Source organism: Onychomys torridus, chromosome 8, assembly GCF_903995425.1.
Source record: "Onychomys torridus chromosome 8, mOncTor1.1, whole genome shotgun sequence".
Lineage (NCBI taxonomy): Eukaryota > Metazoa > Chordata > Mammalia > Rodentia > Cricetidae > Onychomys > Onychomys torridus.
In genome coordinates, this window is record NC_050450.1 from 38,497,889 (window position 1) to 38,525,613 (window position 27,725).

Sequence of the window (27,725 nt, forward strand, 5' to 3'; positions counted from 1 at the left end):
GTGGGCGGGGCCTGAGTGGGAACCGCAGAGCGCAAGCGCACGGAGGACGACTGAGGCCTGAATGGCGCCGGCTCAGCAGTCTCGGGTGCTACGGTGCTGCAGCTGCCACCTCTTTCAGGCGCATCAGGTGGGGTGGGCGCCTGCCTCACCCTTTCTCTTCGCAGGATGGTGGGCGAGTTATGGCGGGCCGCGTCTCGTTTGGCCAAGGGAAGTGACAGTGACGAGACTGAGGGCTGTGCTGTCACTTTACAACGTGCCCCTGGCCATTTTGTGTGTTGTTGTTGTTGTTGTTGTTGTTGCTAAGGATTCTGCTCCGGGCTGTGGGCGCGCTACCACCCAGCCCCGTGTGTATCTTTCTTTCTGTCTGTCTTTTTCCTTTTTTTTCTGTGTGGTCATTGTATAAAGCACAGTAATGGTCTCTACCGAGGCGGCTTCTAGTGGATGCTAGTGTAGTGGTCAGGAATCCGGGTCGAGGAGTAGCGCCCCTTATGTTGAACCTAGCCTCTTAGTGGCTCTTCTGGGTTTAATTACAGTGAGTGGACAGTTTTTAAAGCCCTAGGCTTGGGATGTTGTTCCATAGATGGGGTGTTTACCTAGCGTTCACACTGCCTAAGATCCCCTTACTCTAGGTATGGCAATGCGCGCCCTGAGGGGAGGAAGGAGGGTTTAGCGAGTTTGAGGGCAACCAGGAACACTAGACACCCTATCTCAAAACAAACAAACCTGAATACTATAGAAGCAGTTTGGAAGCCCTTTTGACATGCCCCTGGATAGGTGCGGGCATCACTATGGCAGAACAGTGGTTGGTGTTTGTTTGAAAGGTGGTTTTTTTTTTTGTTTGTTTGTTTGTTTTGTTTGTTTTTTTTTGTTGTTTTTTGGTAGCTCAGGGCTAGCTCTAGGCCCTAGATCCTCTGGGGCAAGTTCTTTACTCCTGAGCTTTATCCCCAGCCCCAATAATAGTCTTGGTGATAGACATTTTGTTGTTTTGGAGGTTATGATTTGGTTTTGAGGGTGTTTTAAAGACATAATTTCAGTATTTACCTTAGATTGACCTCCAATTCCTAACACCCCCCCCCTCAGCCTCCCAAGTACTTAAAGTATTTAAATTACACATTTATGACTCCATACCATGCCAGTCACAGCAGCCTTATGAAGCAACCCAGATCTCTTTGTATTGTTAAGCATAACATTTCATGACATTTCTTCAAGCAATTTTGGAATCTTTATTTTAAAAAAAAAGAGATTTATTTTTATTTTATGTGTACGAATGTGCCTGCATGTGTATCTGCACCATATGCAGCCTGGTACCCACAGAAGCCAGAAGAGGATGTTAGATCTCCCAAAGTTGGAGTTACAGACAAGTGTGAGATTCCACATGGGTACTAGGAACTGAACTCGGATCCTTTGGAAGAATTGCCAGTTCTTTTAACCACTGAGCCATCTCTCCAGCCCTGTTATGGACTTTTTTTTCCTTGTTGGAGATTAAATTCAGAGCCCTGGTCATACTGGCTGCCGCTGAGACACTTCCCCAGCCCTGGTGTGTGTGTGTGTGTGTGTGTGTGTGTGTGTGTGTGTGTGTGTGTGTGTGTTATATGCATGTTTGTGTGCAGGTGCACATGTGAAGTCCAGAAGGGAACATTAGTTCTGCTCTGTCATTCCACCTTATTTCTCTGATATGGGGTCTCTCCCTGAACCTAGGCTGGCAGCCAGTAATCCCCACTGACCCTGTTTCCACTTTCAACAGTCCTGGGAATACAGGCTCATGTGGCTGTATTCAGTTTTTCACATGGGTGCTGAGATCTGACATCAGGTCCTCGTACTTGCCCAGCAAGTACTCTTACCCACGAAACATCTCTCTAGCCCCTCCGTTTCTTTCTCTCTCTTTTTCTTTTCTCCCTCTTTCCCTCCCTCCCTCCTTTTTTTGGACCCTCAGGTGGCAAACATCTAATTTGGTGTCATACAAATGACAGTTTTCCCAGCACCTACCTATTAAATAGTACATCCCACACACACACCTAAAATGCTACCTTCAGGGTTGGGGGTACAGCTAAGTTATTTCTGATTCAGTTCCACCTTGTTGTATGCAATTTGTCTGGGCTGTAATTTCTAAAATTTCATTGCAGGTGAAAAAGAGTCTCAAATGGACATGCAAGGCTTGCGGAGAGAAGCAGTCCTTCATGCGGGTGAGTTCTGACCAGCCTCACTTTCCACAGCCCACATCCTCCTCTCTCACAGTTCAGAGAGCCGCTGCACCCTGGGTTCCTTCCTCCTGGAACTGCAGTGGGTAGAGCAGCGTCCAGACAGATTCTGTCCTTCACCTCGTTGTTCAGCAAGTGTTTCCTAAGGACCTTCTGCGTGCTGGGCATAGGGAGACAATAGGAAGTAGGAACGCTGTCAGAGTTACGCTCACATATGTTTGTGTGGAAGGAGAAATAAATAATTCACATGTGCACACACACGTACATTCATAATTTAAAACTAGACAAGCATCTTGAAAACACACGGGCACATAAGAGAACAGGAGTGCCTGGAGAGATTTGTCAATGGTTAAAAACGCTTGCTGCTCTTGCAGAGGACCAAAGCTTGTTTCCCAGCTCCCACACTGGGCAGTTCACAACCACCTGCAGTCACAGAATGTCAAACCTAACTAGGAGAGAGCGACAGTATGTTGGTGGAGGTAGAGGTGAGGGGCATGGGAAGGAGCAGGCTCTGGAGGGGAGATTGTGGTTTGCAGGGCACACCTGTGAATGTCCCTGTTTTAACTCCAGCACATTTCTTCAAATCTCTGCACACAGACCAACGTAAGTAATTGGTCGGCATGCATCGCCCAGGCCCTGTCCTTGCCTGCTTCTCCCTAATGCCTGCTCTCCCACCTCATCTCCCCTCATCCTCCTCCTGCAGCCACAGTGACTTCCTTTCTGACCCTGAAACAAATCCTCTCCTCCCAGGACCCTGTGTTCATTATTGGCACTGAACTCTTAGTTTCCTGATGGAAGCTAAGTGTGCATGTGGGTGTTGGCCAGCCCACACTGAGAGCCCATTGGAGCAGAAGCTTTGCTTGTTCTATTAATGGTGGGCCATCAGTGCCCAGTGCACTGCCCTGTCCACAGTGGGTGCTCAACATAAGTATCTGTTGGATGAATAGGTAGATAACCAATCCCACAATGATGGGCACGTTGACTGTCTTTTTCATTGTGATTTACAGCTCTGCAAGGAAGGTTTTCATCTACTTGTTCTTCAGTGCTGGGATTGAGCCCAGGGCCTCATGCATGCTAGACAAGCACTCTGTCACCAAGCTATGTCCCCTGTACCTGCAGTGGCCTGCCTCTTTGTTCATTTGACCAACTGTGCACTATTTCCTTAGGACAGAGTCCTAAACATGCATTGCTGTCTTAACAGTTATCTTTCCAGGAAGATTCATTTAGTTGACGTGACAGGCAGAGCACTTTGAGAGCCGAAGATGTAAATCACTTGGTAAGAGTGCTCATCTAGAACGTATGAGGTCTTGGATTGATCTCAAAGCGTGTTGTAAAACTGGATGTGGTGTGCACACCTGTAATCCCAGCCTGTAAAAGGTAGAGACATGAGAGTTAAAAGTTCAGAGTCGAGGGGCTGGAGAGGTGGCTCCACAGTTGAGAGCACTTGCTGCTCTTGGAACCTGGGTTTGATTCCCAGCACCCACATGGTGGATTACAGCCATCCATAACTGCAGTCCCAGGAGGTCCAGTGCCTTTCTCTGACCTCCAAGAGCACTATACACACAAGTAGTACATAGACACACATGCAGGCAAAATACTCACATAAAATAAAATGAATTGTAGGCAGGTTTTCTTTTAGGCCACCAACCAGCTTCCAAATCAAGATATGGAGACTTTCTAGTTATAAATGCTTGACCTTATCTTATGCTTCTCTTCATCTGTGTTTTGTCTTGGGGCTTTTTACCTTTCTTTCATTCTGTGTGTCCTACTCCATGTCTGGCTGGCCCCAGGCATCTCCCTCTCTTTCTCCCTTGTCCTCTTCTCTCATTCTCTCTGGAGCCTAGATTCCTCCTCCTACTTACTCTCTCTGCCCACCAGCCCCGCCTGTCCCTCTACTGCCTGGCTATTGGCCATTCAGCTTTTTTTTTTTTTTTTTCTTTTCTTTTTTTTTTTAAGATTTATTTTATTTATCATGACACAGTGTTCTGTCCACATGTGTCCCTGCAGGCCAGAAGAGGACACTAGATCTCATTACAGATGGTTGTGAGCCACCATGTGGTTGCTGGGAATTGAACTCAGGGCCTCTGGAAAAACAGCCAGTGTTCTTAACCTCTAAGCCATTCCTCCAGTGCCCCCCCCCCCTTCAGCTTTTTATCAGACCAATTAGGTGCCTTAGGCAGGCAAGGTGAAACAGCAACACATCTTTACATAATTAAATGAATTCAGCATAAACAAATGTAACACGCATTTACATAGTTAAATAATATCCCACAACAGTGAATAAATTGAATTTTAGAAAAAAAAAAAAAAGAAAAGTTCAAGAGCATCCCCACTACATAGAATGTTCCAGGTTAGCCTGGGCTACATGAGACCTTGTTTTAATAAAAGGGAAAAAGAGCAGTGGTGGCTCATACCTTTAATCCCAGCACTCGGGAGGCAGAGGCAGGCGGATCTCTGTGAGTTCGAGGCCAGCCTGGTGTACTGAGTGAGTCTCAGTCCATGGCTCTTACACAGAGAAACCCTGTCTTGAAAACCCAAACAAACAAAAAGAATGTGTTAACAAGGTAACAGGTGTCAGGGACAACAGACATAATTTTGTCCTGAAAATCTGCTAAAGCAGAATTGTGTGTTTAAGACCTTCTGTTGATGCTCACTGTTAAGAAAAAAAAAAAAAAAAAAAAAGCCTAGCATCATCCTGTCCCCTGACTCTCCCCACCCCTCACGGTTTCTTTAGGCCTTTCCTGTTTCTTCAGCACACAGGATCATATCCTTCAGGAGATCCACAGAACCATACTCTCAGTCTAACCAGTGTCAATCATGGAGTCCTGGGAGAAGCAATATGATTGACACATTCCCATTTCCGGACCTGTCAGCTGAGAGTCAGCTCCTGAGATAGGGGCCGCCTCAGCTGGGTAGGGCTCCTGCTGCATGCTTAAGTTCTCCAAGAATGCAAACTTCACCTGCTGGGCATGCGCAGTGGTGCTTGCCTATGCTTGCCAGGCGGCTTAACATGGAGGAAGTTGTTTCTGTCCCTCGGGAGAGGATGCTGTCGGCGTGGTGAGGCTGACATTCTGTTATTCCCTAAGGCTTATCTGCAGCTGCCTCCGGCCAAAGGGGCGAGAGCATTGGAGGGCTCCCAGGAGACCTCTAGGGCCGGGCTCAGAAGTAGCTGACATTGCAGTAGAAAGAACTGCTGTTAAACCCTCACACACCAGAGACAGACTGGAGAGTGAAGTCTAGTCTTGTGTCTCCATAGAGAGCATGCACCTCAGTATGCAGGGCAGTGCTACCCACTGTTACACAAGATGCAGGTTATCAGCTGTTTTTAATCCTGCCATCCCCCTGTGCCCAGCTCCTCTCTACCTATCTTCACTTGAACATGCTGCAGACAGAACCACGCTCCCTACTAGACCATGACTGCTGTGACCAGTCAGTGACCTCCATTGCTAAACAGAGGTCGGTTCACAGTCCTCACAGGACAGCTTATTGGCAGAGTTTGCCATGGGTTGTAGCTTCCGCCTCCTTAAAACGTTTCCTCCTGGACTTGCAGTTTGTCTGCTCTTAGCTTCCAGGCTGCTGTTTCAGTCTTCTGGTTTCCCCATCTCCCCAACTTGTAAACACTGAGCTGCACTGGACTGCAAGCTTCCCTGCCTAGGGAGAGATCCCCCTGGGGAGAGATCGCTCGCAAGGGACTAGGATCCAGCTCAATGGTAGAGCCTGGCAGGCAGAGTCAAGAAATCCTACAGATCCCAGGCCTGTCCCAAGCTCCTGAGCACTGCCCAACTCATCTCTCTCCTGGGTATCTCAACTTGGGTTCACTCCCCAGCACCGCACATTTGAAATCTGGGACTTCATGAACCTTCTGTCTCCACTGCCACACTTCAACATCAAGCCACTGCCTCTCTCTCTCTCTCTCTCTCTCTCTCTCTCTCTCTCTCTCTCTCATCATCAAGCCTCTGCCTCTCTCTCTCTCTTTCTCTTTCTCTCTCTCTCGTTTGGCCTGAATGCCTTGCTGTCATCCTTAACTCATTTTCCTTTTCCAGTCTTTTATCAGCTCTGCCTTCAAAGGAGAGTCAGAGTGGCCTCATCTAACCACAGTGCCTGAGCTAGTCTCTTCCTTGCCATGCTCTTCTCTGCAGCTTCCAAACTCACCCATCTATTTCTGTCATTGGTCACTTCCCAACACTGCACCCAAGGGGATCCTCTGGAAACAGTCTGTGTTAAACAGGGCATGGCAGCCCACAGCTGCATCCCAGCACTCTGAGGGGGAGACAAGAGGGATAAGAATTCAAGGTCGCCCTCAAGGGAGGAGATCAAAGCCAGCCTAGAATACATGAGTCTATTTTTAAAAAGGAAAAGAAACCAAAGGTGCTGGGTTGTATCCTCCCTCAGCTCAGAACCTCCAGGTGGCCTAAATTGTTTTTTTTGTATTTTTGTTTTGTGTGTGTGTGTGTGTGTGTGTGTGTGTGTGTGTGTGTGTGTGTGTGAGAGAGAGAGAGAGAGAGAGAGAGATGGGGAGTGCAGACTGAAAACAAGGAGTCTCTTGTTCAAATGGCAGGGAAAAGAACCACTTCAGGCAGAAACTTTTGATGGTTTTTATTTCCAGAGGGAAGAGATTTGCTGGAAAATAACCCAGGGTCTTGCACATGCTACACACGTTTCACCCCTGAACTAGGCCCTCGGCCTCAAGCCTTCTTTTAAAGTTTAATGTCTTTTCTTCCCAAGGCAACAATTCCGATCATTAGCATGAATTCTTCTGTTGGCCTGTATCCTGTGCAGTGCTGGTCTGAAACACAAACAAGAACTTAGTACACATCATCAGAATTACACAATCTATCCTTCACAGCTCATCTGTGCCTGAGCAGCGAACAGGCTGAACAGGTTAAACTCAGCTATTTGGGTTCTTTAGTTTGGTTTTGTTTGAGACAGAATCTTTTTGTTTGTTTGTTTGTTTTGTTGTTTTTTTTTTGTTGTTGTTGTTTTGAGACAGGGTTTCTCTGTAGCTCTGGAGCCTATCCTGGAACTCGCTTTGTAGACCAGGCTAGCCTCAAACTCCCAGAGATCCACCTGCCTCTGCCTCCCCCCAGTGCTGGGATTATAGGCGGGTGCCACCACCACCTGGCCTTTTTTTTTTAAAGGAAGTAGTAGATTTTTTTTTTTTTTTTAAGATTTATTGATTGATTGATTACAATATTCTATCTGCATGTCTGCCTGCATACCAGAAGAGGGCACTAGATCTCATTAGGTGGTTATGAGTCACCATGTGGTTGCTGGGAATTGAACTCAGGACCTCTGGAAGAGCAGCCTCTGAGCTGCTCTCCAGCCCTCTGAGGCGTCTCTCTAGCCCGAGACAGAACCTTGCCATGTAGTCCAGGCTGCCCTCAGCCCTGCAGCGGCCCTCCTGTCTGCCTCTGAGTGATGGAGTTAATATCACGTGCTGCAGTGCCCTGCTTTACTATCCGATGTTCTCACCTCACCGCTTTGGTTCCTGGTCCAGATGGAGAGCCTGGCTTCCCCAGACCACAGTGCCACCCACCTTGCAGTGTAGACATCATACACAGAGTACACTCGGCCCCAGTAAGCTCCCACACACCAAGAGTCCACAGGAATTCTTTGGCCAGCATGCATCCATCTGCAGATATGGTGGCAGGGAACAGTGGGCACTTAGAGCCTATCTCCTCTGCTCACAAACATGCTCCCTTGTCCTATTGGGCTTCACCTGTAAACCCCAAGTTCAACACTCAAATCACAGCCATCCCTCAGTATCCATGGAGGCCCTTCTATAGAGTGGCATGTAATGTCTGCGCATCCTGCAGCATGCTTTTTTTTTTTGAGCTGAGGATCAAACCCAGGGCCTTGCACTTGCTAGGCAAGCACTCAACAACTGTGCTAAATCCCCAACCCGCAGCATGCTTTCTTGAGGGGTGAGGAATGGAATTATTATAGTGCCCAGGCGATCTGGAGCTCCTGTCTCAAGTGATCCTCTTGCCTCAGCTTCCCAAGTAATTGGGATGTACAGGCTCATGCCACTACCTCCTTTGTACTTGTTTTGTGGGGACACAGCGTCTCTATATAGCTTTGGCAGTCCTGGAACTCATAGAGAGATCAAACTGCCTCTCTCAAATGCTGGGTGTAAAGCCACCACTCCCAGCTCGTCCAGTGTACTTTAAATCATCTTAGGTAACTTATAATAGCTTATATAGTATGCATGTTGTGTATGGTGCTAGGCTACACTGTTTCGGAAATAATGACAAGAAAAAAGTCTGTACATGTTCAGCGCATGGTTTTTCCAACTGCAGTTGCTTGAATCCCCAACCCAGGCTGAGTTCGGCCTTGATAAGTTCAGCATGCTAGTGGGATGGTTAGGAAGACCTGAAATTCCAGAGCCTGTTTGCTTTTAAAGCCCTAGGGAAAAAAAAAATAGGGGGGTTGGGGATTTAGCTCAGTGGTAGAGCGCAAGGTCCTGGGTTCGGTCCTCAGCTCAAAAAAAAAAAAAAAGCCCTCCAGAACCTGGCGATGGTGGGGCATGGCTCTAATCACAGCACTCAGGAGGCAGAGGCAGATGAATCTGAGTTTGAAGACAGCCAGGGCTACACAGAGAAACCTGTTTCGAAAAGCAAAACCAAACCAAACCTCCAGAAAGGGTCAAACCTCTGCATTCGTGTGTGTGTGTGTGTGTGTGTGTGTGTGTGTGTAGACAGGGTTTCACTGCGTAACAGCCTTGGCTGTCCTGGAATTTGCTCTGTAGATCAGGCTGGCTTCTGCCTCCTGAGTGTTGGGATTAAGGGATGCTCCACCACCTCCTAGCAGACTTTTGTATTCTTAACACTGCCTCGATCTTGGCCAAGTACCATCTAAAATGTTTCTCATGGGCTGGAGAGATGGCTCAGAGGTTAAGAGCACTGACTACTCTTCCAGAGGTCCTGAGTTCAATTCCCAGAAACCGTATGGTGGCTCACAACCATTTGTAATGAGATCTGGTGCCCTCTTCTGGCCTGCAGTCATACATGCTGTATACATAATAAATAAATAAATCTTTTATAAACAAACAAACAAATAAGTGTTTCTCGGGTGGCGATTGGCACACACCTTTAATCCCAGCACTCCGGAGGCAGAGCCAGGTGGATCTTTGTGAGTTCGAGGCTAGCCTGGTCTACAGAGCAAGATCCAGGACAGGCACCAAAGCTACACAGAGAAACCCAGTTTTCCCATTTTTTTCTGGGAAAAAAAATGCAGGGGTAGATTACCAATAAAATGTTTCTCACCATTCTGCTAACACTTTTTTAATGGTTTTCGGGTTTGTTTGTTTGTTTGTTTTCCCTCTCAGGCTTACGGTGAAGGCTCTGGTGCTGACTGTAGACGCCATGTCCAAAAGCTAAATCTGCTGCAGGGACAAGTGTCAGAGCTGTCACTCAGGTACAGTGTTTTGAAAGGAATAGTATTTTTCATCTTGTTTCCATCTTGATTGGAGGGTGGGAGTTTACAGTGGATAAATCCCTTACAAGTCCATGTGCTACAATGTAGCTGGTTAAACACCCCAGCAGTCAGTCCTCTCAGTGAAAACAGCCAAGAATAGCCAGGCAATGGTGGGGCACCCCTTTAGTCCCAGCACTCAGGAGGCAGAGGCAGGGAGACCTCTGATTTGTATAATATTGAGGGACCGGCCTTAATATTCTACATCCCAGGGGCTCAGGGGAGAGAACTACTAACGGCAAGGACTATTTTTGGGAAATAGAATCTCAGCACACGGAGCCCATAGTCCACTTGCTTTTTTTGTTTGTTTGTTTTTTCGAGACAGGGTTTCTCTGTGTAGCTTTGCACCTTTCCTGGATCTCGCTTGGTAGACTAGGCTGGCCTCAAACTCACAGAGATCCACATGCCTCTGCCTCCCAAGTGCTGGGATTACAGGAGTGAGCCTCCACCGCCCGGCAGTCCACTTGCTTTAATTCCTCTGGCATAACATCCTATACACACAGCTTCAGTTCTGTTCTCCTGCCTAGCTCCTTTCTTGCCTGATTTCTCTATTTCTCCCTAAGGTCTATCTTAATTTTCTCGTCTTGATTCTGCCTCACCTTGGGCCTTTTCAGCTTGTTCTTACCCAGCTAGTACTTCCCATCTGGCTCTTCCTCATCTTCCATCTCGTTCCTCTAGTACTCTCTTCTAGTCCTTCAATCTAGTTCTCTCCCATCTCAGTTTGTTCCTCTCAAGTTCTTACCCATCTAGTTCTTCCATTCTCTTTTCTCTTCTCTGTCCTGTGCCCTGGAAGTCCTGGTATAAAAAGGGAGGGTCCGAGCTAAATTGTGTAAAGCTATTACTTAATGTCCACATGACCTAGGCGGTGTCCCCTTGTGGAATTTAAGTCAGGAGACTTGTATGTGGACTGTTATCATTGTTAGTCCTCGGAAGTTGGGTGCCCACCTGGGTGGTGCTTCCTGAAGTCCTTGAAAGTGGCTAAGGGAGATATCTGATTCCAGAGAAAGCCTTACCTGAGGCTGTTCTCCAAATTCCTGCAATGTGTATGTCCAGAGAGTGATCCGTCCACACTGTTAGCCCTTCTTAGGGAAAAGTCAATTGGGAAAACTATGAAGGCACACATGATTTTCATAACAGAAGACAGCTGATATATAACAAGCCAAGTAACACTAAAAACTCCTTGGGATTTGGCTTCCTCTGGAGGAATTCCCTGATCCCTCCAGGTAGTGACTTTGCCATAACCAGCTGAGTTCTTATGATATGTTCCTGCAGCCCATAGCACTCCGAGTTCAAGGCTAGCCTAGTCTACAGAGTGAGTTCCAGGACAGGCAGGGTTACACAGAGAAACCTTGTCTCGAAGAACAAAAAAAAAAGTAAAGTTTTTTTACAGGCTAGAAATTTTTAATTTTTATTTATCATTATTGTGTCTGTGTGTTTGTGCAAGTTAGAGGATAACTTTGTGAAGTCGGTTTGTTCTACCTTTGTGTGGCTTCTAAGGGTCACTCGGGTCTCCCTGCTTACAGGGCAAGTACCTTTACCTCCTGAGCCATCTCACCAGCCTTTGACTAGAATAGTTTAGATGCAAGCCTGGCTAGCAGAAAGTGGGGAGCCCTAGGAGGTCAAACATGAAGTGAAATCCACAGAATCAGCAAGGCAGCAGGGGACTGGACTCTGGAGTTGACAGGAGGATGTCTGAGGGGCATCAGAAACGGTGAGCAGAAGAGAAGGCCTGAACTGTGTGGGATTCAACAGGGACTGGCCTACTTGGATCTTGAGATGCTGTCTGGCATGTGGCCCTCTGTGTGGGTGCACCACCGTCCTTACTCTATTGAGACTGGCCTCAAACTCTAGCTCCTTCCGCTGCCTCCAGACACTGAGATGACGGAGGTGTGCCACCACACCTGCTCTGAGGACCTCCATAAACAGCAGAGTCCCCCGAGGCTTATCCACTATTACACAAGTGAGCTACAAGGACACCGCTGTCCAATAGGGTGCTTGCCTGTGTTGACCTCGGCAGTGGCTGAAGAAGTCCATCCCCAAGACTTTTTAAAACACAGGGAAGCCTCCCTCAGGCTTCACCCACCCTGAAAAGCCTCATGCCCAGAGTTTATTTCTAGTTAGCTCGGGCAGTGGAGGTCAGTGCAGCTCTTCTCTGGAGAGCCTGTCTTCAGCCTGGGCCTTTGAGAGCTCCCACAGACAAAAGACCAAAGAACAGATATGCAGATTTTACAAGTATTAAGTGTGCTCCAGGAAGTGTGTGAGCATGAGCAGCAGTCAGAGAAATCAGACCCACACACACTTTAGAATATGCATTATGATGGGTGATGGTGGTGCATGCATTTAATCCCAGCATTCATGAGGCAGAGGCAGGCAGATTCTCTGTGAGTTAGAGATGCCAGCCTGGTCTACAGAGTGAGTTTCAGAACAGCCAGAGATGTTACACAAAGAAACCCTGTCTCAAAAAAGCAAAAAACTATATGTGTGTGTGTGTGTGTGTGTGTGTGTGTGTGTGTGTGTGTATGTGTATACATATATATACACATACATACATACATATATACATGTGTATATATGTATGTATGTATTGCATGCTTACTGTGTTCAACCAATAACAAAAGACAGGGAGGGCGGGGCTGATAATCTGAGAGACTTAGAAATAGCCAAGTGAAGGCTAGATATGGTATGTGTGTCCATAATCCCAGCACTGAGATGGAGGCTGGAGGATCAGAAGTTCAAGGTCATTTTTGACTACACAATGAGTTTGAGGCCAGCCTGAACTACATGAGACCCTGTCTCAAAATAAAGCACCCAGATAGACAGGTATGGTTGAGGTCTAGAAGGCTCACCAGCCACTGGATTTTTTCTCCCCTTTGGATTAGGAAGGCCCACCCTCCTGGCACATGCGTGAGTTCTCGTCGCCTCCCTGTGGGCTTCCTCCCCTCAGTGAGTGGTCTCAGGAGCCCTTGGATCCTGCCCTTGGGGTTTTATGTTGAGATGCGTGCTGACAGGAAGTCCAGCACAGCTGCCAGCTCTCCTCCTTCCTGTGCATGGGGACATGACCCTCCAGATTGAGGGACTGCAGTGACCTTCTCATAGACAAGGGTAGGACAAAGAATTCATGAATAGCTCTAAAACAGAAAGGCAGGCCAAGATTCGAGTTGCTATGACCCACCTTGGGAAAGGGAAGTTCTGGTCTGGATGTTACGGATGGACACGGTGGTGGCCGTGTGACATGGCTCTACTCTCCTGGCTGCAGCCCTGAGTTCTTTCAGAGACCTACCTCTACCCAGGTGAAGCTAGGATTCTCTTTGTTGTTGTTGTTGTTTTATATTTTTTGAGACAGGGTCTCTCTACATAGCCCTGGCTGCCCTGGAACTCACTCTGTAGCCCAGGCTGGCCTCACACTCACAGAGATCCGCCTGCCTCTGCCTCCCGAGTGCTGGGAGTAAAGGAGTGTGCCACTACCACCCACAGAAACTGGGATTCTTGACCTTGCCACAGAAAAAGACTCAGGATAAATCAGTATGGAAAAAATGGATGTACTGAAGAAAAAAAAAAGTTTTTCCAGACCTGGTGGTACACGCACGCCTTCAATCCCAGCACTTGGAAGGCAGGGGCAGGCAAATCTCTGGGTTCAAGGCCAGCCTGGTCAACAGAATGAGTTCCAGGACAGCTAGGCCTACACAGAGAAACCCTGTCTCGAAAAGAAAAAGAAAAACTTTTAGTCCTGGAAAGAAGGTTCAGCAGTTGGGAGTGCTGGCTGCTCCTCCAGAGGACCTAGGTTCAATTCCCAGCACTCACACAGTGGCTCACAACGGTCTGTAACTCCATTTCTTGGGAATTCATTGCCCTCTTCTGGCCTGTATGGGCACCAGGCAAGCACAGGGTGCCCAAACGTGCATGAGAGCAAAACATGCACACACATAAGAAATTAAATATATTTGTTTAAGGAAAAAGGCTTTGTTTGTTTGTTTTTCTTGAGACAGGGTTCTCTCTACATAGCCCTGGCTGTCCTGGAACTCACTCCGTAGACCAAGTTGACCTTAAACTCAAAGAAAAAGTTTTAATATAGTCTTAAGCACGGATATTAAGAGAGAGAGAGAGAGAAACCAGACAGTGGTGGTGCATGCCTTTAATTGCAGCACTCAGGAGGCAGAGGCAGGCAGATCTCTGAGTTTGAGGCCAGCCTGGTCTACAGAGTGAGTTCCAGGACAGGAACAGCCAGGGCTACACAGAGAAACCCTGTCTTGAAGAAAAAAAAAAGAAAAAGAAAACAAAAAACGAGGTGGAGGGGCGTGCTAGGGAAAGAACAGTGCATACCCAGGACGTGGAACTGTTTCTCCAGTCCTGCTTACATGATTGAGAAATAACCATATTTGGGTGGCTTCTGACAGGACACTGCCCAGAGGGTTTTAAAGTAGCTATTTCTTTTTGTTTTAGCCGATGACTTCATGGGGTGGTTTCTGAGGAGGGTGGAACCAGTTACAGCTGTTAAGATAAAAGCATAGTCAAGGGCCAGGCACAGTGGCACATGCCTTTAATCCCAGGCAGAGGCAGGTGGATCTCTGTGAGTTTGAGGCCGCCTGGTCTACGTAGCAGGTTCTAGGACAGCCAGAACTACCCAGTGAGACCCTGTCTCTTGCCACCACCACCCCCAATCCAAAACCAAAACCAAAACCAAGTTATAGATAAGGGGTGGAAGGAATCCAGCTGTGCTAGGCCTCAGGGACTGTGGGTGTGGTTTGTCTTTGTTTGTTTGTTTGTTTTGTTTTCCTCTGATGTTTTTGTTTGTTTGATTGTTGTTTGATCAGAGCTGCAGGGTGTACAGCCCTGGCTGGCCTGGAACTCCTAAATATCTGTCTCTGCCTTCCAGGTGTTCAGTTAAAGGTTTGGACAGCCCTGCATGTTTTTGCCGTAGACAGAGTTCACAATCTTGTTTGCAAGAGTCACAGAAAGTTAAGGTTTACAGCTGGGAAAAAGAGTAAACTCAAAGGTACACTTTGTCTTAAGATTGTTTTTGTTGTTGTTTGTTTGGGTTTGGTTTTGGTTTGGTTTGCTTTGCTTTGCTTTGCTTTGAGACAAAGCATCACTGTGTAGCCCTGGGTAGCCTGAAACTCACTGTGTAGACCAAGCTAGTCTCGAACTCACATAGTTCGCCTTCCTTTGTCTCCTGAGTATTGGGATTAAAGACATGGGCTACCACACCCTGCAACATTCTCATTTGAAATACCTCTGCAAAAGCGAATATCTTTACGCAGGTAATATGTAGTGAATTTTGTTATCTCAAAATTCTCAGGTCTCAGCTCAGAGACTTCAGCCAGACTTGGATGAGGCTCTGTTTTCTTGTCCCCTCAACATTCTCTGGTTTTATTCCGGGTGAAACTGCATTTGGAAGTTTGGGGGTGTGGGTGGTGAAAGGATTTACAAAAGGCAAGAAAAGACAAAGAGAGAACTTGTAAAACACTGAAGTAGAGGGGAGTTCCTGGGGAGGGATGATGGGACTGAGAGGGAGTGGCAGGTTCTCTCTAGCAGTTGAGGGGCAGTTACCTGTGTGAGCTCTATAAGCAGGTGGACAGGCAGGTGCCGCGCTGTCTTACTGAGTAGCGCATTTTACAGTGGAGGAGGTCAGGCTCTGGGTCCTGTGCGACCCTGTGAGTCACTAGGGATCCAGCTTCAAATGATTGTGACTGCATTATTATAAGTGGGAATAATGCTCGCTCTTTTGGCCTTTCATGCCTACATTTCCTTCCTGACAGATGAACAAGGCCAGGAAGAACAGGCTTCTGAATCTCCAAAGCTGAGCTGCTCCTTAGCTTTGCTGATCCATCAAAGGGTCCCAAGGTCTTATGACATAGATGCTGGAGAAGCATTTGCAGAGGGCAGTAGCTATTGCAAGGCTAGACTGTGACATCATTTGGAGACCTAGAAGTCCTTTGTGGCAAGAGACAGGCATCACTGGTGATAGCAATTGTTACTGTCCCTGAGACAATACCATCTGGAGTTTGATTGACTGAAAATTCCAGAAAGTTGAAGTGAGGTCCAAACCACCACAAAGCAGAATGATAAACTAAAAAAACAAACAGAAACAAAAACAATGGGGCCAAAATAGACCAAATGCAGCCAGCAAAGTTCCCCAGGAGCTTAGCTGTCCCGGCCAAGGGGCTGGTGAATTTTGGAAAAAGCCAATGTGACTTTTTGGAAAAACTCAATGTGAAGTATTGAAGGGTTGGGAACTGAAGCTATAGAGCAGAATAAGAAGCCCTGGGAGAGGGCAGGCAAGATGGCTCAGGAGGTAAGATGCTTGCTTTGTGAGTCTGGTGACCTCAGTTCCATACCTGGAGCCTCGGGAAGGTAGAAGGGGAGAACTGACCCCACGGAGTTGTCTGCCGCCTCCATGTGTCCCCCATCATGCACACACTTTTTTAACTTTAAAAAGAAATCTTACCAGAAGGGTAAGAGGGACCAGTTGTGGCCATGTTTATTCAAACTGTGGACAACTGGCCATGACGAAGAAAGAGCAGAGCCTGGCATGGAGGGAAAGCCCCGTGCACTGGGGGAGAGCAGGAAGGCAAGAGCCTTTGTTGTCTTTTCCCAGAGGTCCCTATGACGGAAAGAATCAATATAGGAGACAGATGTAGATGGAAGAGTTTTGTTTGTTTGTTTGGTTTTGATTTGGGCTATTTTTGTAATAATAGAAGAAACAGAGGTGGTTATTTACCCAGAGGCAGACATTTTCATTCTGATGGACAAATGGAACATCTTGAAAGGACTTATGGCAGTCACGGAAGGATTTGCCTGGTGGAGCACAGTAAGGGTGAGCAAAGACCTGGCCAGACATCTTCTGGAGGATGGAAAGATGGCTCTGCAGTTAGGAGCTAGAACTGCCCCACGGAGTGTCTCAGTTCTATTCCCAGCACCCATATCAGGTGGCTCACAGCCATCCATCGTAACTCCAGCTCCAGGAGGTCCAAGCTTCCACAGGCACCAGCACTCGTGAACTCATACCCTTTCCCAATACATGTCATTAAAAATACAAATAAAGCTGGGCATTGGTTGCACATGCCTTTAATCCCAGCACTCAGGAGACAGAGCCAGGAGGATCTCTGTGAGTTCGAGGCCAGCCTGGTCTCCAAAGTGAGTTCCAGGAAAGGCGCAAATCTACACAGAGAAACCCGGTCTTGAAACAAAACAAAACAAACAAACAAAAAACAAAAAATAAATCTTAAAAAAAAATCCACTCCCTATTTGGATAATTCCAAAATCAGGATCTGCGGTTCATGGCTTACTTTCCAGAAGTTGACCTTTGGGGTCCCTTCTAAATGTCATCCAATGTTCTGTAGATCTTTAGAAGCATCAGGTCTCCTGGCTGACCCAGGTCAGGCTACAAGTCTTGGTCAGGAGACAGCAGAATTTTACTTTGTAACATTACTAGTTATTTTATTTGGGTGTTATACTTTCCTTTTGGGCTTTTAAGACCAGGTAGATGCCAAAAATTAACCTTTTATTTATTATCTTCTAAATGATTTATTTTTGAGACAGGGTCTGAACTGTGTAACCTTGGCTGACCTGGAACTCACTATGTTTCCTGGGCTAGCCTGAACTCACAGAGACCCACCTGTCTCTCTGCTTCTCGAGTTCTGGAATTAAAGGCGAACTTCACCACTCTTGGCTATTTAAAACAAAAACAGAAGTCAGATCTGCTGAGGGATTTGAGGAGCCCTATGTCTGTTTTAATGTCCCCTCTTCCCATTATGTCACCTGTTGGGAAGCGGGAAGATGTGTTGGCCCTGTGGCTTTCCCTGAAGCACAGGGCACATTGGCCCTCCATTGACTCTCATTGACAAATATGGACTGGTTAGAGTCCTACCTCAGGCATCTCCATAACCTCAGCCTTGTAGGGCTGCTTTTAGGGATGGTCCTGTCATTCCTGGAGCCCTGGCTGGCCTTAGAGAGGGAGCCCCCAGCAGAGCCTGTCCTTAGTGACACCTTTGTCCCCGTTGGCTCAGACCTCCAAGCTCTGGTTGTTGGACACCCAGGACAGTGTTATCAATCTTGAAGAAGGAATGGACTTTAACTTGTGTAACATTTAGTTAAAGCTTAGAGAAAAACAAGTTTTAAAATAAAATTTGAGCTTGGTGGTGGTGGTGCATGCCTTTAATCCTAGCACTCAGGAGGCAGAGGAAGGTGGATTTCTGTGAGTTCGAGGCCAGCCTGGTCTACAGAGTGAGTTCCAGGACAACCAGGGCTACACAGTGAAACTCAGTTAAGTAGCTAAAAGCCTGACAAACTTGGCAGAAAATATAATTATTTTGATAAAACATAAAATCTGGGCTGACAGGATGGCTCAATGGGTAAAGGTACTTGCCACCAAGCCTGATTATCTGAGTTCAATCCCTGGGACCCACACAGTGGAACAAGAGAAGAGACTCCAGGAGCAGTTATCTGACCTCCATATGCTTGCGCCTCCCCACAAGCAAAATAAATAATAGATGTAGAAAAAGAAAGCATTAAATATTTCTTAGCTGTTACCAAAACAGATCATTATCTTAATAGAATTTTATTTATTATTTTTTAAAAAGCCTAGATTATAGTTTCATGTCACTACTAATTCTGATCTCGGCGATTTTAACTTGAAGTTGTCATACATCTTAAATTGTTAGCTGTTTGCACATCATTCTTGACTGGAATAGTTCTTAGGCAAACTTCACTGTCATTTGGAATGTAAAAACAAAACAACTCACGAACATTTTTTTCTTCTTGGTTGCACATAAGCCCAAGAATTACAGAATGTTACATTCCAGCAAGGGCCAGCCAAGATAACAAAAGTTCCTCATTGGATGACCTTCAGTTAATGAAATTATCTTAGGAGAAAAGGCAGGAGGCAGAAGACACAGAGCCAGAGGAAAGAGTTTTGAACATTAGCCCTGAGATGAGAGTTAATACAGCCTCGAAGTTCTCCTGCACAGCTGGGAGGGAGTGTGGTGGCTTTGGCTCTGGGTCCAGGGGCGTCAGGCCTTGTCTTTGTACAGAATTTCCTTCTTCCCTGGAATGAAGGCCCCGTGGCCCTGGGAAGCAGGCCTTCCGTGGGATTTAAGGTGCTGATGTGTGGTCCTCTAGACCTCACTGCTGTCTTTTGTCCTGTGGTCCCGTTTTTATCATTTATTGATGTGTACACAGTCCATCCCACCTGTCAAACAGGAAATAAGGTTGTCTTTGGCTTGTGCCCACAGCAGGCATGTGTGGAGGTCAAAGGACAGCTTGGAGGAGTTGGCTCTCTCCTTCCACCTGTGGGTCCTGGGGATCCAACTCAGGTCGTCAGGCTTGGCAGCAGGTGCCTTTGCCCTCTGAGCCAGCTTACCAGCCTCGTACCCTTTTTTAGCCAGAGTTAAGACAGCCTGTCAGAGAGGGGGTGCATAGCTGTGATAGTCCCCGTAAGGGAAAGGACAGTATATTGGGTGTCTGGATAGGTATGACTATTTGGGGTACTTGGCTTTTCCCAGAAGGGCTTCTATCTTATCTGCTTATATCCCAAACACATAGCAACTAGAGTTTTCATAAGAAGTTTTTGCAAAAACAAGTGGGCATCTGGCAGTTCTCAAGGCCCCACCACTGGTACCAGAAATGTTGGGTAGCAGAGATTATACAGGGGTTCTAGGCACCAGCAGAGAAGGGGCGGTAGAGCCAGGAGAGCCCCCATGTCAGAGGAGAGGAGAACAAGGATCCTACAGTAGGGGAAGCAGTCTAAAGAGTACAGGTCTCAGGGATGTTAGAGGGGATGGGGAGTGTAGGACATCATGGATGCTACCACACTTCATCCCTACAGAGTCCTTACCTGCATGAATATGAAACCGGGTCTCACTTTGTAACCACCCACTATTCTGGAGTCAGAATGTCTGGTTGGTAAGGCTCAGCCAACCTCACAGGGATACTCACAACCTAAAACTTGGCTCTAGATCAGTCATGAGAGGATGAGTCACGGAGAAATGAAAGCCTGGTCACCTGTATGTCTGTGAAATCAGAAAGTCTGTTGGGGGGATCAGGGAGGCCTACAGGGCATCCCACCTCCTGCTTCCTCCCACTCTAGAGAATAGTGGTAAATGCCAGAGAGAAGAGAGAGAGGAGAGGGTGGAGGTGATTCCCAGAAGGAAGAGAGTAGCCCCATACTCATCTGGACCACAGCGTAAGTCCTTCTTTGCTGGTCCCATTCAGTTTGTTTCCAGATGTCTTCATTAGACATCACAGGTCACTAGGAGGCAGGCTCCCAGTGGTTGGGACCTGACTGTTGAAGGGTGAGGACTTCACTTGCATTTTTAGCTTTTTGTCTCTACGTTTTAATCTTGCCTCAGGAATGAACCAACGATCCAGAGTTAAAACCCAAATATATAGAGCACAGTGCCACAAAAGATTAACTTCAGCCGAAGAGAGTTAGTGGGGTAGGGATCATACTCAGTCATGTGTAATGTGTGTGTAAAGCAGTAGTCAAATGATAAGAGCATTTTACAAAATCAGAGTTAACATTCTTAGGCAACACAGTAAATGTAAAACCATTGTTCAGTCTGCGAAGAGGAAAATTCTGTCTGTGAGAAATTCTACAAGACTACTAAACCCAGCTAGTTCAGCAGTATCACATGAGCTATGGTCATGGTCAGTATACAGAATGGAATTGCTTTCTATATGAATTCAGGGAACACTTGGGAAAAGGTTTTTGTTTTGTTTTGGTTTGGTTTTGGGGTTTTTTTTGTTTTTTGTTGTTTTTTTTTGTTTTTTGTTTGTTTGTTTGTTTTTTAAAGACAGGGTTTCTCTGTGTAGCCTTGGCTGCCCTGGATCTCGCTCTGTAGACCAGGCTGGACTTGAACTCCCAGAGATCCACCTGGTTCTGCCTTCTGAGTGCTAGGATTAAAGGTGTGTGGCGCCACTGCCTGGCGGAAAAATCATTTTTAAAATCAAGTACCAGGGCTAGTGAGGTAGCTCAGTGGGCAAGGGACTCAACAACCTAAGTTTTGACCCCTGGGACCCACGTAGTAGAAGGAAAAATGTAATCCCTGGGATTAAAGGCGTGTGTCACTACCACCCAGCCCTTGGCAACTCTTTTGTTGTTTTGGGGGTTTTTGTTGTTGTTTTTCTGAGATAGGGTTTCTCCGTGTAGTTTTGGTGCCTGTCCTGGATCTCGCTCATGTAGACCAGGCTGGCCTCAAACTCACAGAGATATGTCTGGCTCTGCCTCCCGAGTACTGGGATTAAAGGTGTGTGCCACCACCGCCCAGCCCTTGGCAACTCTTATAAAGGAAAACATTTAATTGGGGCTGGCTTACAGTTCAGAGGTTCAGTCCATTATCATCATGGCGGGGAGCATGGCAGCATGCAGGTAGACATGGTGCTGGAGAGGTTGCTGAGAGTTCTACATCTGGATACGAAGGAGGCAGGAAGAGAGAGTGTCACTGGGCCTAACCTGAGCATCTGAAACCGCAAAGCCCACTCCGAGTGACACACTTCTTTCAACAAGGCCACACCTACTAGACAGGACCACACTGTCTAACAGTGCCACTCCTGTGGGGCCATTTTCATTCAATCCACCACGCCCACTGAGCCATCTAGCCAGCCCAAACTCTTGGGTCAATCCTACAGTAGGCATTCTCTACACAGGGTGTCATTTTGTCTTGATAGCCCCATGAGAGTTACTGGCTTCTTTAGGCTGGGCAGGTGACCAGCTGAGGTGCCCAGTTAGGGCGCACTAGCGAATATTCGAGCACTGTCTAAGGTAGGTGGACATGTACTTAGATGTTTTACCTAGCTGTCCAGCCCCTCAGTCACAGGAAGCAACCACTCTGCCCAGACCTGAACTGTTGAGAAGTGACTGTCTCCCATGAGAGCAGCAGGCTATGCCTGTGATGCCCAGGATGGTCCTGGCCTTGCCAGGTCCTCCTGCTCACTTGCTTCCACCACCCCCCACCTCAGCCCCGTCCTACATCTTCCTGGTGCTTTCCCAGGGTCATATTTGCCATCTTCCCCTAAGGTCTGTGGACAGAGCTGCAAGCGAAGAGGAAAATGCAGGGCCTCAGCAGGCTGAGAGCCGGCGTCAGCAGGTAAGCTAATGGCATCTGTCCCCCGCCACCCCTGGGCTGCTGTGTGAGAGGTCCTGTCAAGTACTGCCGAAGGACGAAATTAGAAGGCCTTTAAAGATCTCAGCCAGCCTTGTCTGCTGCTGTAGAGTCAGGCAGTATTTCAGTCCATAAAACAGAACGAGTGTTCAGTGAGCTGAGCAGATCTTGATCAACCAGACAGCCGTGGAAGAAATAAACTGAACAGAGGGTTAAGTGACAGGCCAAGTGACTGCCCTTGTGGGGACAGGGAGACAGAACTACAGGAAGTGATTGGTGGGCTCGGTTCAGCCTGCTTTGGGGATGAGCATCAGCTCAGAGAGAGTTGCTGCATTTGTGCCCATTGAGACCAACTTGTTTGGGACATGGGGCCACTGTCCCTCTCCTGCTCTCCAGTAATTCAGTTCCAAGTTAGTGATGGAGACTTTTTAGCACAGGTGACTCAGTTTTGCTTTTTGTTGTTGTTGCTGGTTTTTCGAGACAGGGTTTCTCTGTATAGCCCTGGCTGTCCTAGAACTCACTCTGTAGACCAGGTTGGTCTCAAACTGTGAGATCCACCTGCCACTGCCTCCCGAGTGCTGGGATTAAAGCTGTGTGCCACCACCACCTGGCTCGGTTTAGTCTGGGGTGCTGGGATCTAAGTGTTAGTAGTATTCATTAGTCCTTTGCCTCCCATGCTCAAGGCTGGGGATTCAGTGGCCAGCAACAACCAAAGTCATTTGTTCAGCAAATGCTTACTGAAGCATCCAAATGAAAGACACTGGTGTGATGCTGCGGAAACGCAAAGGTGTCTGCCCCTGACCTTTTGCAAAGGTGTGTAAACCATGACCTGGTCTGTGGTTGGACTTTTCTCATCTGCTTAGAGAGCTCCTGACCTTCACTGGTTTTGCTCTGCAGCTCCTACCCTCTTCCCCCTGTGCTGGAACATACCTCTGCTAGGGTGAGGATGCTGTGAAACGCCAGAGCCTCATGTTCCCTCCTCAAGAGCAGGAGGGGTATCCAGTGTTCTCTGTCCCTGGAGCTTGAAGGGAGGCTTATAAAATAGGTGCTCAGCCGGTGCTGGGGGCAGTGACTGGGTTCTTTTGTTTGTTCGTTTTGTTTTTTTCCAGACAGGGTTTCTCTGTGAAGCTTTGGTGCCTCTCCTGGATCTCACTCTGTAGCCCAGGCTGGTCTCGAACTCACAGAGATCCACCTGGCTCTGCCTCCCGAGTGCTGAGTGGCTGGGTTCTTAACTGACCAGGATGCTGTGGTCACAGGGAACACTGTGACTGTCAGTGTGGTGTATGCAGACTCTTGCTACCCACCTGCAGCTATGACCCTGCTCTGCTCATGGCTCACACTGGCCACCTCCTCTCCATTTGGTTTCATATTCCATTTTAAACATAGGATTTACGCCGGGCGATGGTGGCGCACACCTGTAATCCCAGCACTCGGGAGGCAGAGCCAGGTGGATCTCTGTGAGTTCGAGGCCAGCCTGGGCTACCAAGTGAGTTCCAGGAAAGGCGCAAAGCTACACAGAGAAACCTTGTCTCAAAAAACCAAAAAAAAAAAACAAAAACAAAAAACAAAAAACAAAGGACTTGCTTGTAAGCACACTAGCACAGCTCTTCTGGTGTGTGTTTGTGTGTCTGTCTGCCTGCCTGTCTGTCCATGTTCATGTGTGCACTTCCTGTTTGGTCCCTTTACAAATTATTTCATGCCATTCTTACCATAAGCACTTCTTGGGGCTGGGGGTTGGGGATGTAGAGTACCAGCACTTACTCTTCTCTGGTATTGTATGGTCTTCAGGAGTCTCCATGTTTGAACCTTTTAGAGTGTCATGGTATGCCAGTTGCTTACTCCTGCTGTTCTCAGTATTTGCTGTCTGCAGCTCCCTCATCACCATGCCTTTGTTCATCATGAAAGTCCCTGGGTTGGGGAGTGTCGACACTGGGAAGTGTGTGACAAGTTGTGCCCTGCTGGCCTGTGTACACGTACATCCTTCTAGAGCGGCAGTTCCTAACCTGTGGGTCTAGACTCCTTTGGGGCTGCATATCAGATATTTACATTTCAACTCGTAACTAGGAACATTACAGTTATGAAGTGGAAAGGAAATAATGTTATGGTTGGGGTCACCACAGCGTGAGGAGCTGTACAAACGGGCTGCAGCTTTAGAAGGTTGAGAACTGCTGCTTTAGAGTCTCAAGGCAGCCGTGTCTCCATTGTGCTCTACTTGAAGTCCTTCCTGGTAATGAGCGAGAAACATGGTCCCAAGAGCTCTGACCTAAGGGTTGTGGCTCGGACTCGGGCTGCTCTCAGACTCTGAGCCTTATCCTCTGTTCTGACACTTAGGCACTGTCTGAGCCCCTAGAGTCCCGTTGGCTGAAGTATCTGGACAAGGGCTGTGAGGATCAGGAGCCGGACAGAGGAAGAGCCGCTCTTAAGACACAGCCCTCAACCAGTGCTGAGTGCCCAGATCTGCCCTGCGGTCCAGCCCGCCCCAGGAAGAGGTGCTAAGCGGGTCTCGTCCAGCCATCCCCATGCCCACACTGGCTCCTGAGGGCGGGGAGGGTGGGGGCGGTGAGCAGCCCTAAAAGTCACTAAGTGGAGCTCCCATGTTGTACTTCAGTGGGTGGGCAAAGTGGGCCGCGGCCATCGCTGCTGACTCTCAGACTGCATGCTGCTTGACAGAGGGAGAAGGCTAGCTAGGCTGCCCTGGATGCCTATAACTCCAGTCCTAAGAGGGCTGATGCAGGCGTGCCATGTGTTCAAGGCCAACTGTGGAAGCATGGCCCAAGTAATCAGTGGGCCTGGGGGTTTTTACATGAGGATCTCCAGATCTCAGTGGGTTTCCAGAGAAAATTCCCTAGGCTTAGGATGCTGCATGGCTCTCAAAGGGTCTAAATTACAATTTCAAGTAAGAATATTCTAACAACTACAAACCAGAGAAGAGGCTTGGCCGGGCTGTTCCTGGATGTGGTGTAGGAACCTGTGAAGGATGAAAAGATTCCTATGTCAGGCCAGCAGACCTCAGTTGCTCTGTGAGGACCATTGAATGAGAGAACTTAATGATAGTACTTTCTTCCCTCCAGGAAATGGAATCAGAGCACAGGGCAGCCTCCACACAGCCTGCATGTCCAGGACTTGGACAGTGTTAGGAACAACTTTGAATGCCAGGTCAGTGACTATGGAGTCTGCCTATGGTTGTGTGCATGTCTGTATACAACATGTGGACACACACGTGCAGTGTTAGGGCTTTAGGCCAGGGCATGTGTGCTGGCATGAACATTGCTGCTAAGCTACACTCCAGCCTCATGGAATTTGTTTGGTTTTGTTCTTGGAGACATGGCCTTGCCACATTGCCAAGACTGGCCTCAAACTTCTGAGCCGAGGCCGTACTCTTCCCTGTGCCTTGTGAGCAGCTGAGACTGCAGGTGCAGGCTTGGATAATATAGTTCTTCACAGTTGTGATATATACTTTTTTTTTTCCCGGTTTTTTCGAGACAGGGTTTCTCTGTGTAGCTTTGCACCTTTCCTGGAACTCGCTTTGGAGACCAGGCTGGCCTCGAACTCACAGAGATCCTACTGTTTCTGTCTCCCAAGTGTTGGGATTAAAGGCGTGCACTGCCACCACCCGGCGATATATACTTTTTTTAAAGATTTATTTATTTATTATGTATACAGTATTGTTTGCATGTATCCCTGCCAGCCAGAAGAGGGAGCCAGATCTTATTACAGGTGGTTGTGAGCCACCATGTGGGTGCTGGGAATTGAACTCAGGACCTCTGGAAGAACAGCCAGTGCTCTTAACCTCTGAGCCATCTCTCCAGCCCGATATATGCTTTTTTTATGTATTAAAAAGTCCAACTTCCAGTATGGGATTGTCTTTTCTGCTTAAAGCTGCTTCCTGAGGTTGGGCATGGTGGCACATATCTCTAATCTCAACACTCTAGAGACAGACATAGATGAGTGTCTGTGAGTTCAAAGCCAGCCTAGTTAACATAGCAAGTTCCAGGGCCCATCGTAGACCCTGTCTTCTCCCCCTAAAAAAGGCCAACTGCTGAGCCAGGTATACACCCATTGTCCCAGCACTCAGGAGGCTGAGGCAGGAAGAGCATGAATTCAAGGCCATTCTGACATACAGCAAGACATCATCATGGTCATTATCACCTGCAGTTAACTCACAGCCAAGAGAGCATCATGAGACCCAGCTGAGGCTGGCCAGTAAGGTTTGAGGCAAGACCGTTTTCATCCTGCAGAGTGGAAGAACTCTGCTAGCCTGTCACAGTAGAAGTTGCCCTCGTTTTCCCTCCAGGAAAGCATGTACCAAAGCACTGCTCACTTCACAGACCTACAGGCCCCGCTGCACATGCAGCTGGCTGATGCAGACTGTTTTGCATTGCTTTAGAAGACTTGGAATGAGGGCTCTTCTTCTTTCACTTCCTCTGCCCCTAAGGGTTAGCTAAGGACTGCCCAGCTCAGCCTCAGACTGCATGCAGAGCATGGCACAAAGCCAAAAGACAAAGTTCAGTCTTTTTTCCCAACATACAGTTTCTCTGTGTTAACAGCCTTGGCTGTCCTGGAACTTGCTCTGTAGACCAGGCTGGCATTGAACTCAGACATCCACCTGCCTCTGCCTCCCAAGTGCTGGGATTAAAGGCGTGTGCCACCACCACCCAACCCAGAGTTCAATTTTTGATGTTTATTGACCTACCTAGTGATCCCAGTAGGTATGAGTCCCATTGGTGCAGAATCATAGTGAGTTAGAGAGCCTTTACCATGGACAGGAACTAAGACTTTTGAAACCTCAGTTCACAGCAAGTTCAGTGGCAAAGCTAAGGTCATCAGTCAGGGTCACAGCCTCTTTAGCATTATCTGAGCCATCATGATGCAAAGGCCCAGCGTTGCTGTCAAACCCTTTGTAAGCAGTGAACCCCAGTTTCCTGTGCATCTTTGGTTTGAGCTGAAAGAACCCAGGCCCAGCACCTTGTCACATCCCAAAGACCTGGGTGCAGCCACCTGGGCTCCTGTACCTCAGTCCAGCTTTGAAGAGGTGTTCTGACCCAGCTGGCATGACAGACTACATCTTTCTAGGTAGTGGGTGTCTAGGCCCCTCCCTGCTCACACCTCCTCATGGGCACTGCTGACCTGACCCAAAGCTTCCCAGGAGATGGGCCACTCAGGATATCTCCTCTATGTGAAAGATGTGGTTGGTTGGTCATGGATTTATCAGATCAGGGTAATAAACTTGCACTTGTTAAACCTCACAATAACAGCATGTTCCTAGCCTTCAGGGATTAGCCAGCACAGGGTTAGTTATGCAGAAAGCACAGGGTTAGTGCTGATGGTCCTGCCAAAGCTGAACAGAACCCTGTCTCTCTTTTTTTTTTTTTTTTTCTTTTCAGGACTCCACTGGCCTGTTTGGGACAGAGCAACAAGGCAGCAGCCCTGCACTCAAGACTGCAAACCACATCAGGGAGCTTGGTTTTCCACGATGGAAACTACCAAGTCCTGTCCTTCAGGTTAAGGCCCAATCTTCTAAATGGGCACGGTTTCTCCTGTCGCCTGGAAACAGCTCACATGTGGATGGAAACCCATCCAGTCCTCTGCAAGGGAAGACTCCAGGGGAGGGCCACTTCAGCGGGGCACCTGCCACTGTCCAGTCTCCTCAAACCACTCACTCTACCACACCCCAGCCAGAGAGGCCTGGCAGTAAGACCCCAGATCAACCATGGGCCGCAGGGTCTCCTCAAGCAGAGGGTAGGCCCTTGGCTCCAGGGGCAGAGAAGGCCCCGTCAATGCAGCTGCACCACCTCTTTACAACTGGGGAGGACTTTGAAGATGACCTGTAGCTTTTCACTCTGTGATGTGGTCCCTGTATGCCAGTCCTCCATGCCACAGATGGGGGTGCTTTAGAACAGATAACCCAACAATAAACATGCCTGTCCAACAGATTTCTCTTGTTACAATAGTAAGG

The 27,725-nt window shown here is 47.8% G+C and overlaps 1 protein-coding gene across 2 annotated transcripts; it reads left to right on the forward strand.

Annotated features, from left to right (window-relative positions):
* Positions 1-27,702, forward strand: LOC118588919 (MRN complex interacting protein). Of its 2 annotated transcripts, XM_036195595.1 has the most exons (8): positions 1-127; positions 2,124-2,183; positions 2,796-2,801; positions 9,526-9,614; positions 21,685-21,754; positions 24,101-24,258; positions 24,841-24,925; positions 27,154-27,702. In XM_036195595.1, the coding sequence occupies exons 1-8, from the start codon at positions 62-64 to the stop codon at positions 27,598-27,600; spliced, it is 981 nt and encodes a 326-aa protein (XP_036051488.1). In that variant the 5' UTR covers positions 1-61; the 3' UTR covers positions 27,601-27,702. The 2 variants fall into 2 exon arrangements, with proteins under 2 accessions (XP_036051488.1, XP_036051489.1); XM_036195596.1 differs by lacking the exon at positions 2,796-2,801 and having other exon boundaries at positions 2-127.
* Positions 27,703-27,725: the final 23 nt, after the last annotated feature.

Excerpts from the sequence above, each read along its gene's own strand:
- LOC118588919 (XM_036195595.1), top strand. The coding sequence starts at position 62 with ATGGCGCCGGCTCAGCAGTCTCGGGTGCTACGGTGCTGCAGCTGCCAC. Across the intron at positions 21,755-24,100 it reads CTGAGAGCCGGCGTCAGCAG|GCACTGTCTGAGCCCCTAGA; the intron begins GTAAGCTAATGG and ends TCTGACACTTAG. Across the intron at positions 24,926-27,153 it reads GGAACAACTTTGAATGCCAG|GACTCCACTGGCCTGTTTGG; the intron begins GTCAGTGACTAT and ends TTTTCTTTTCAG.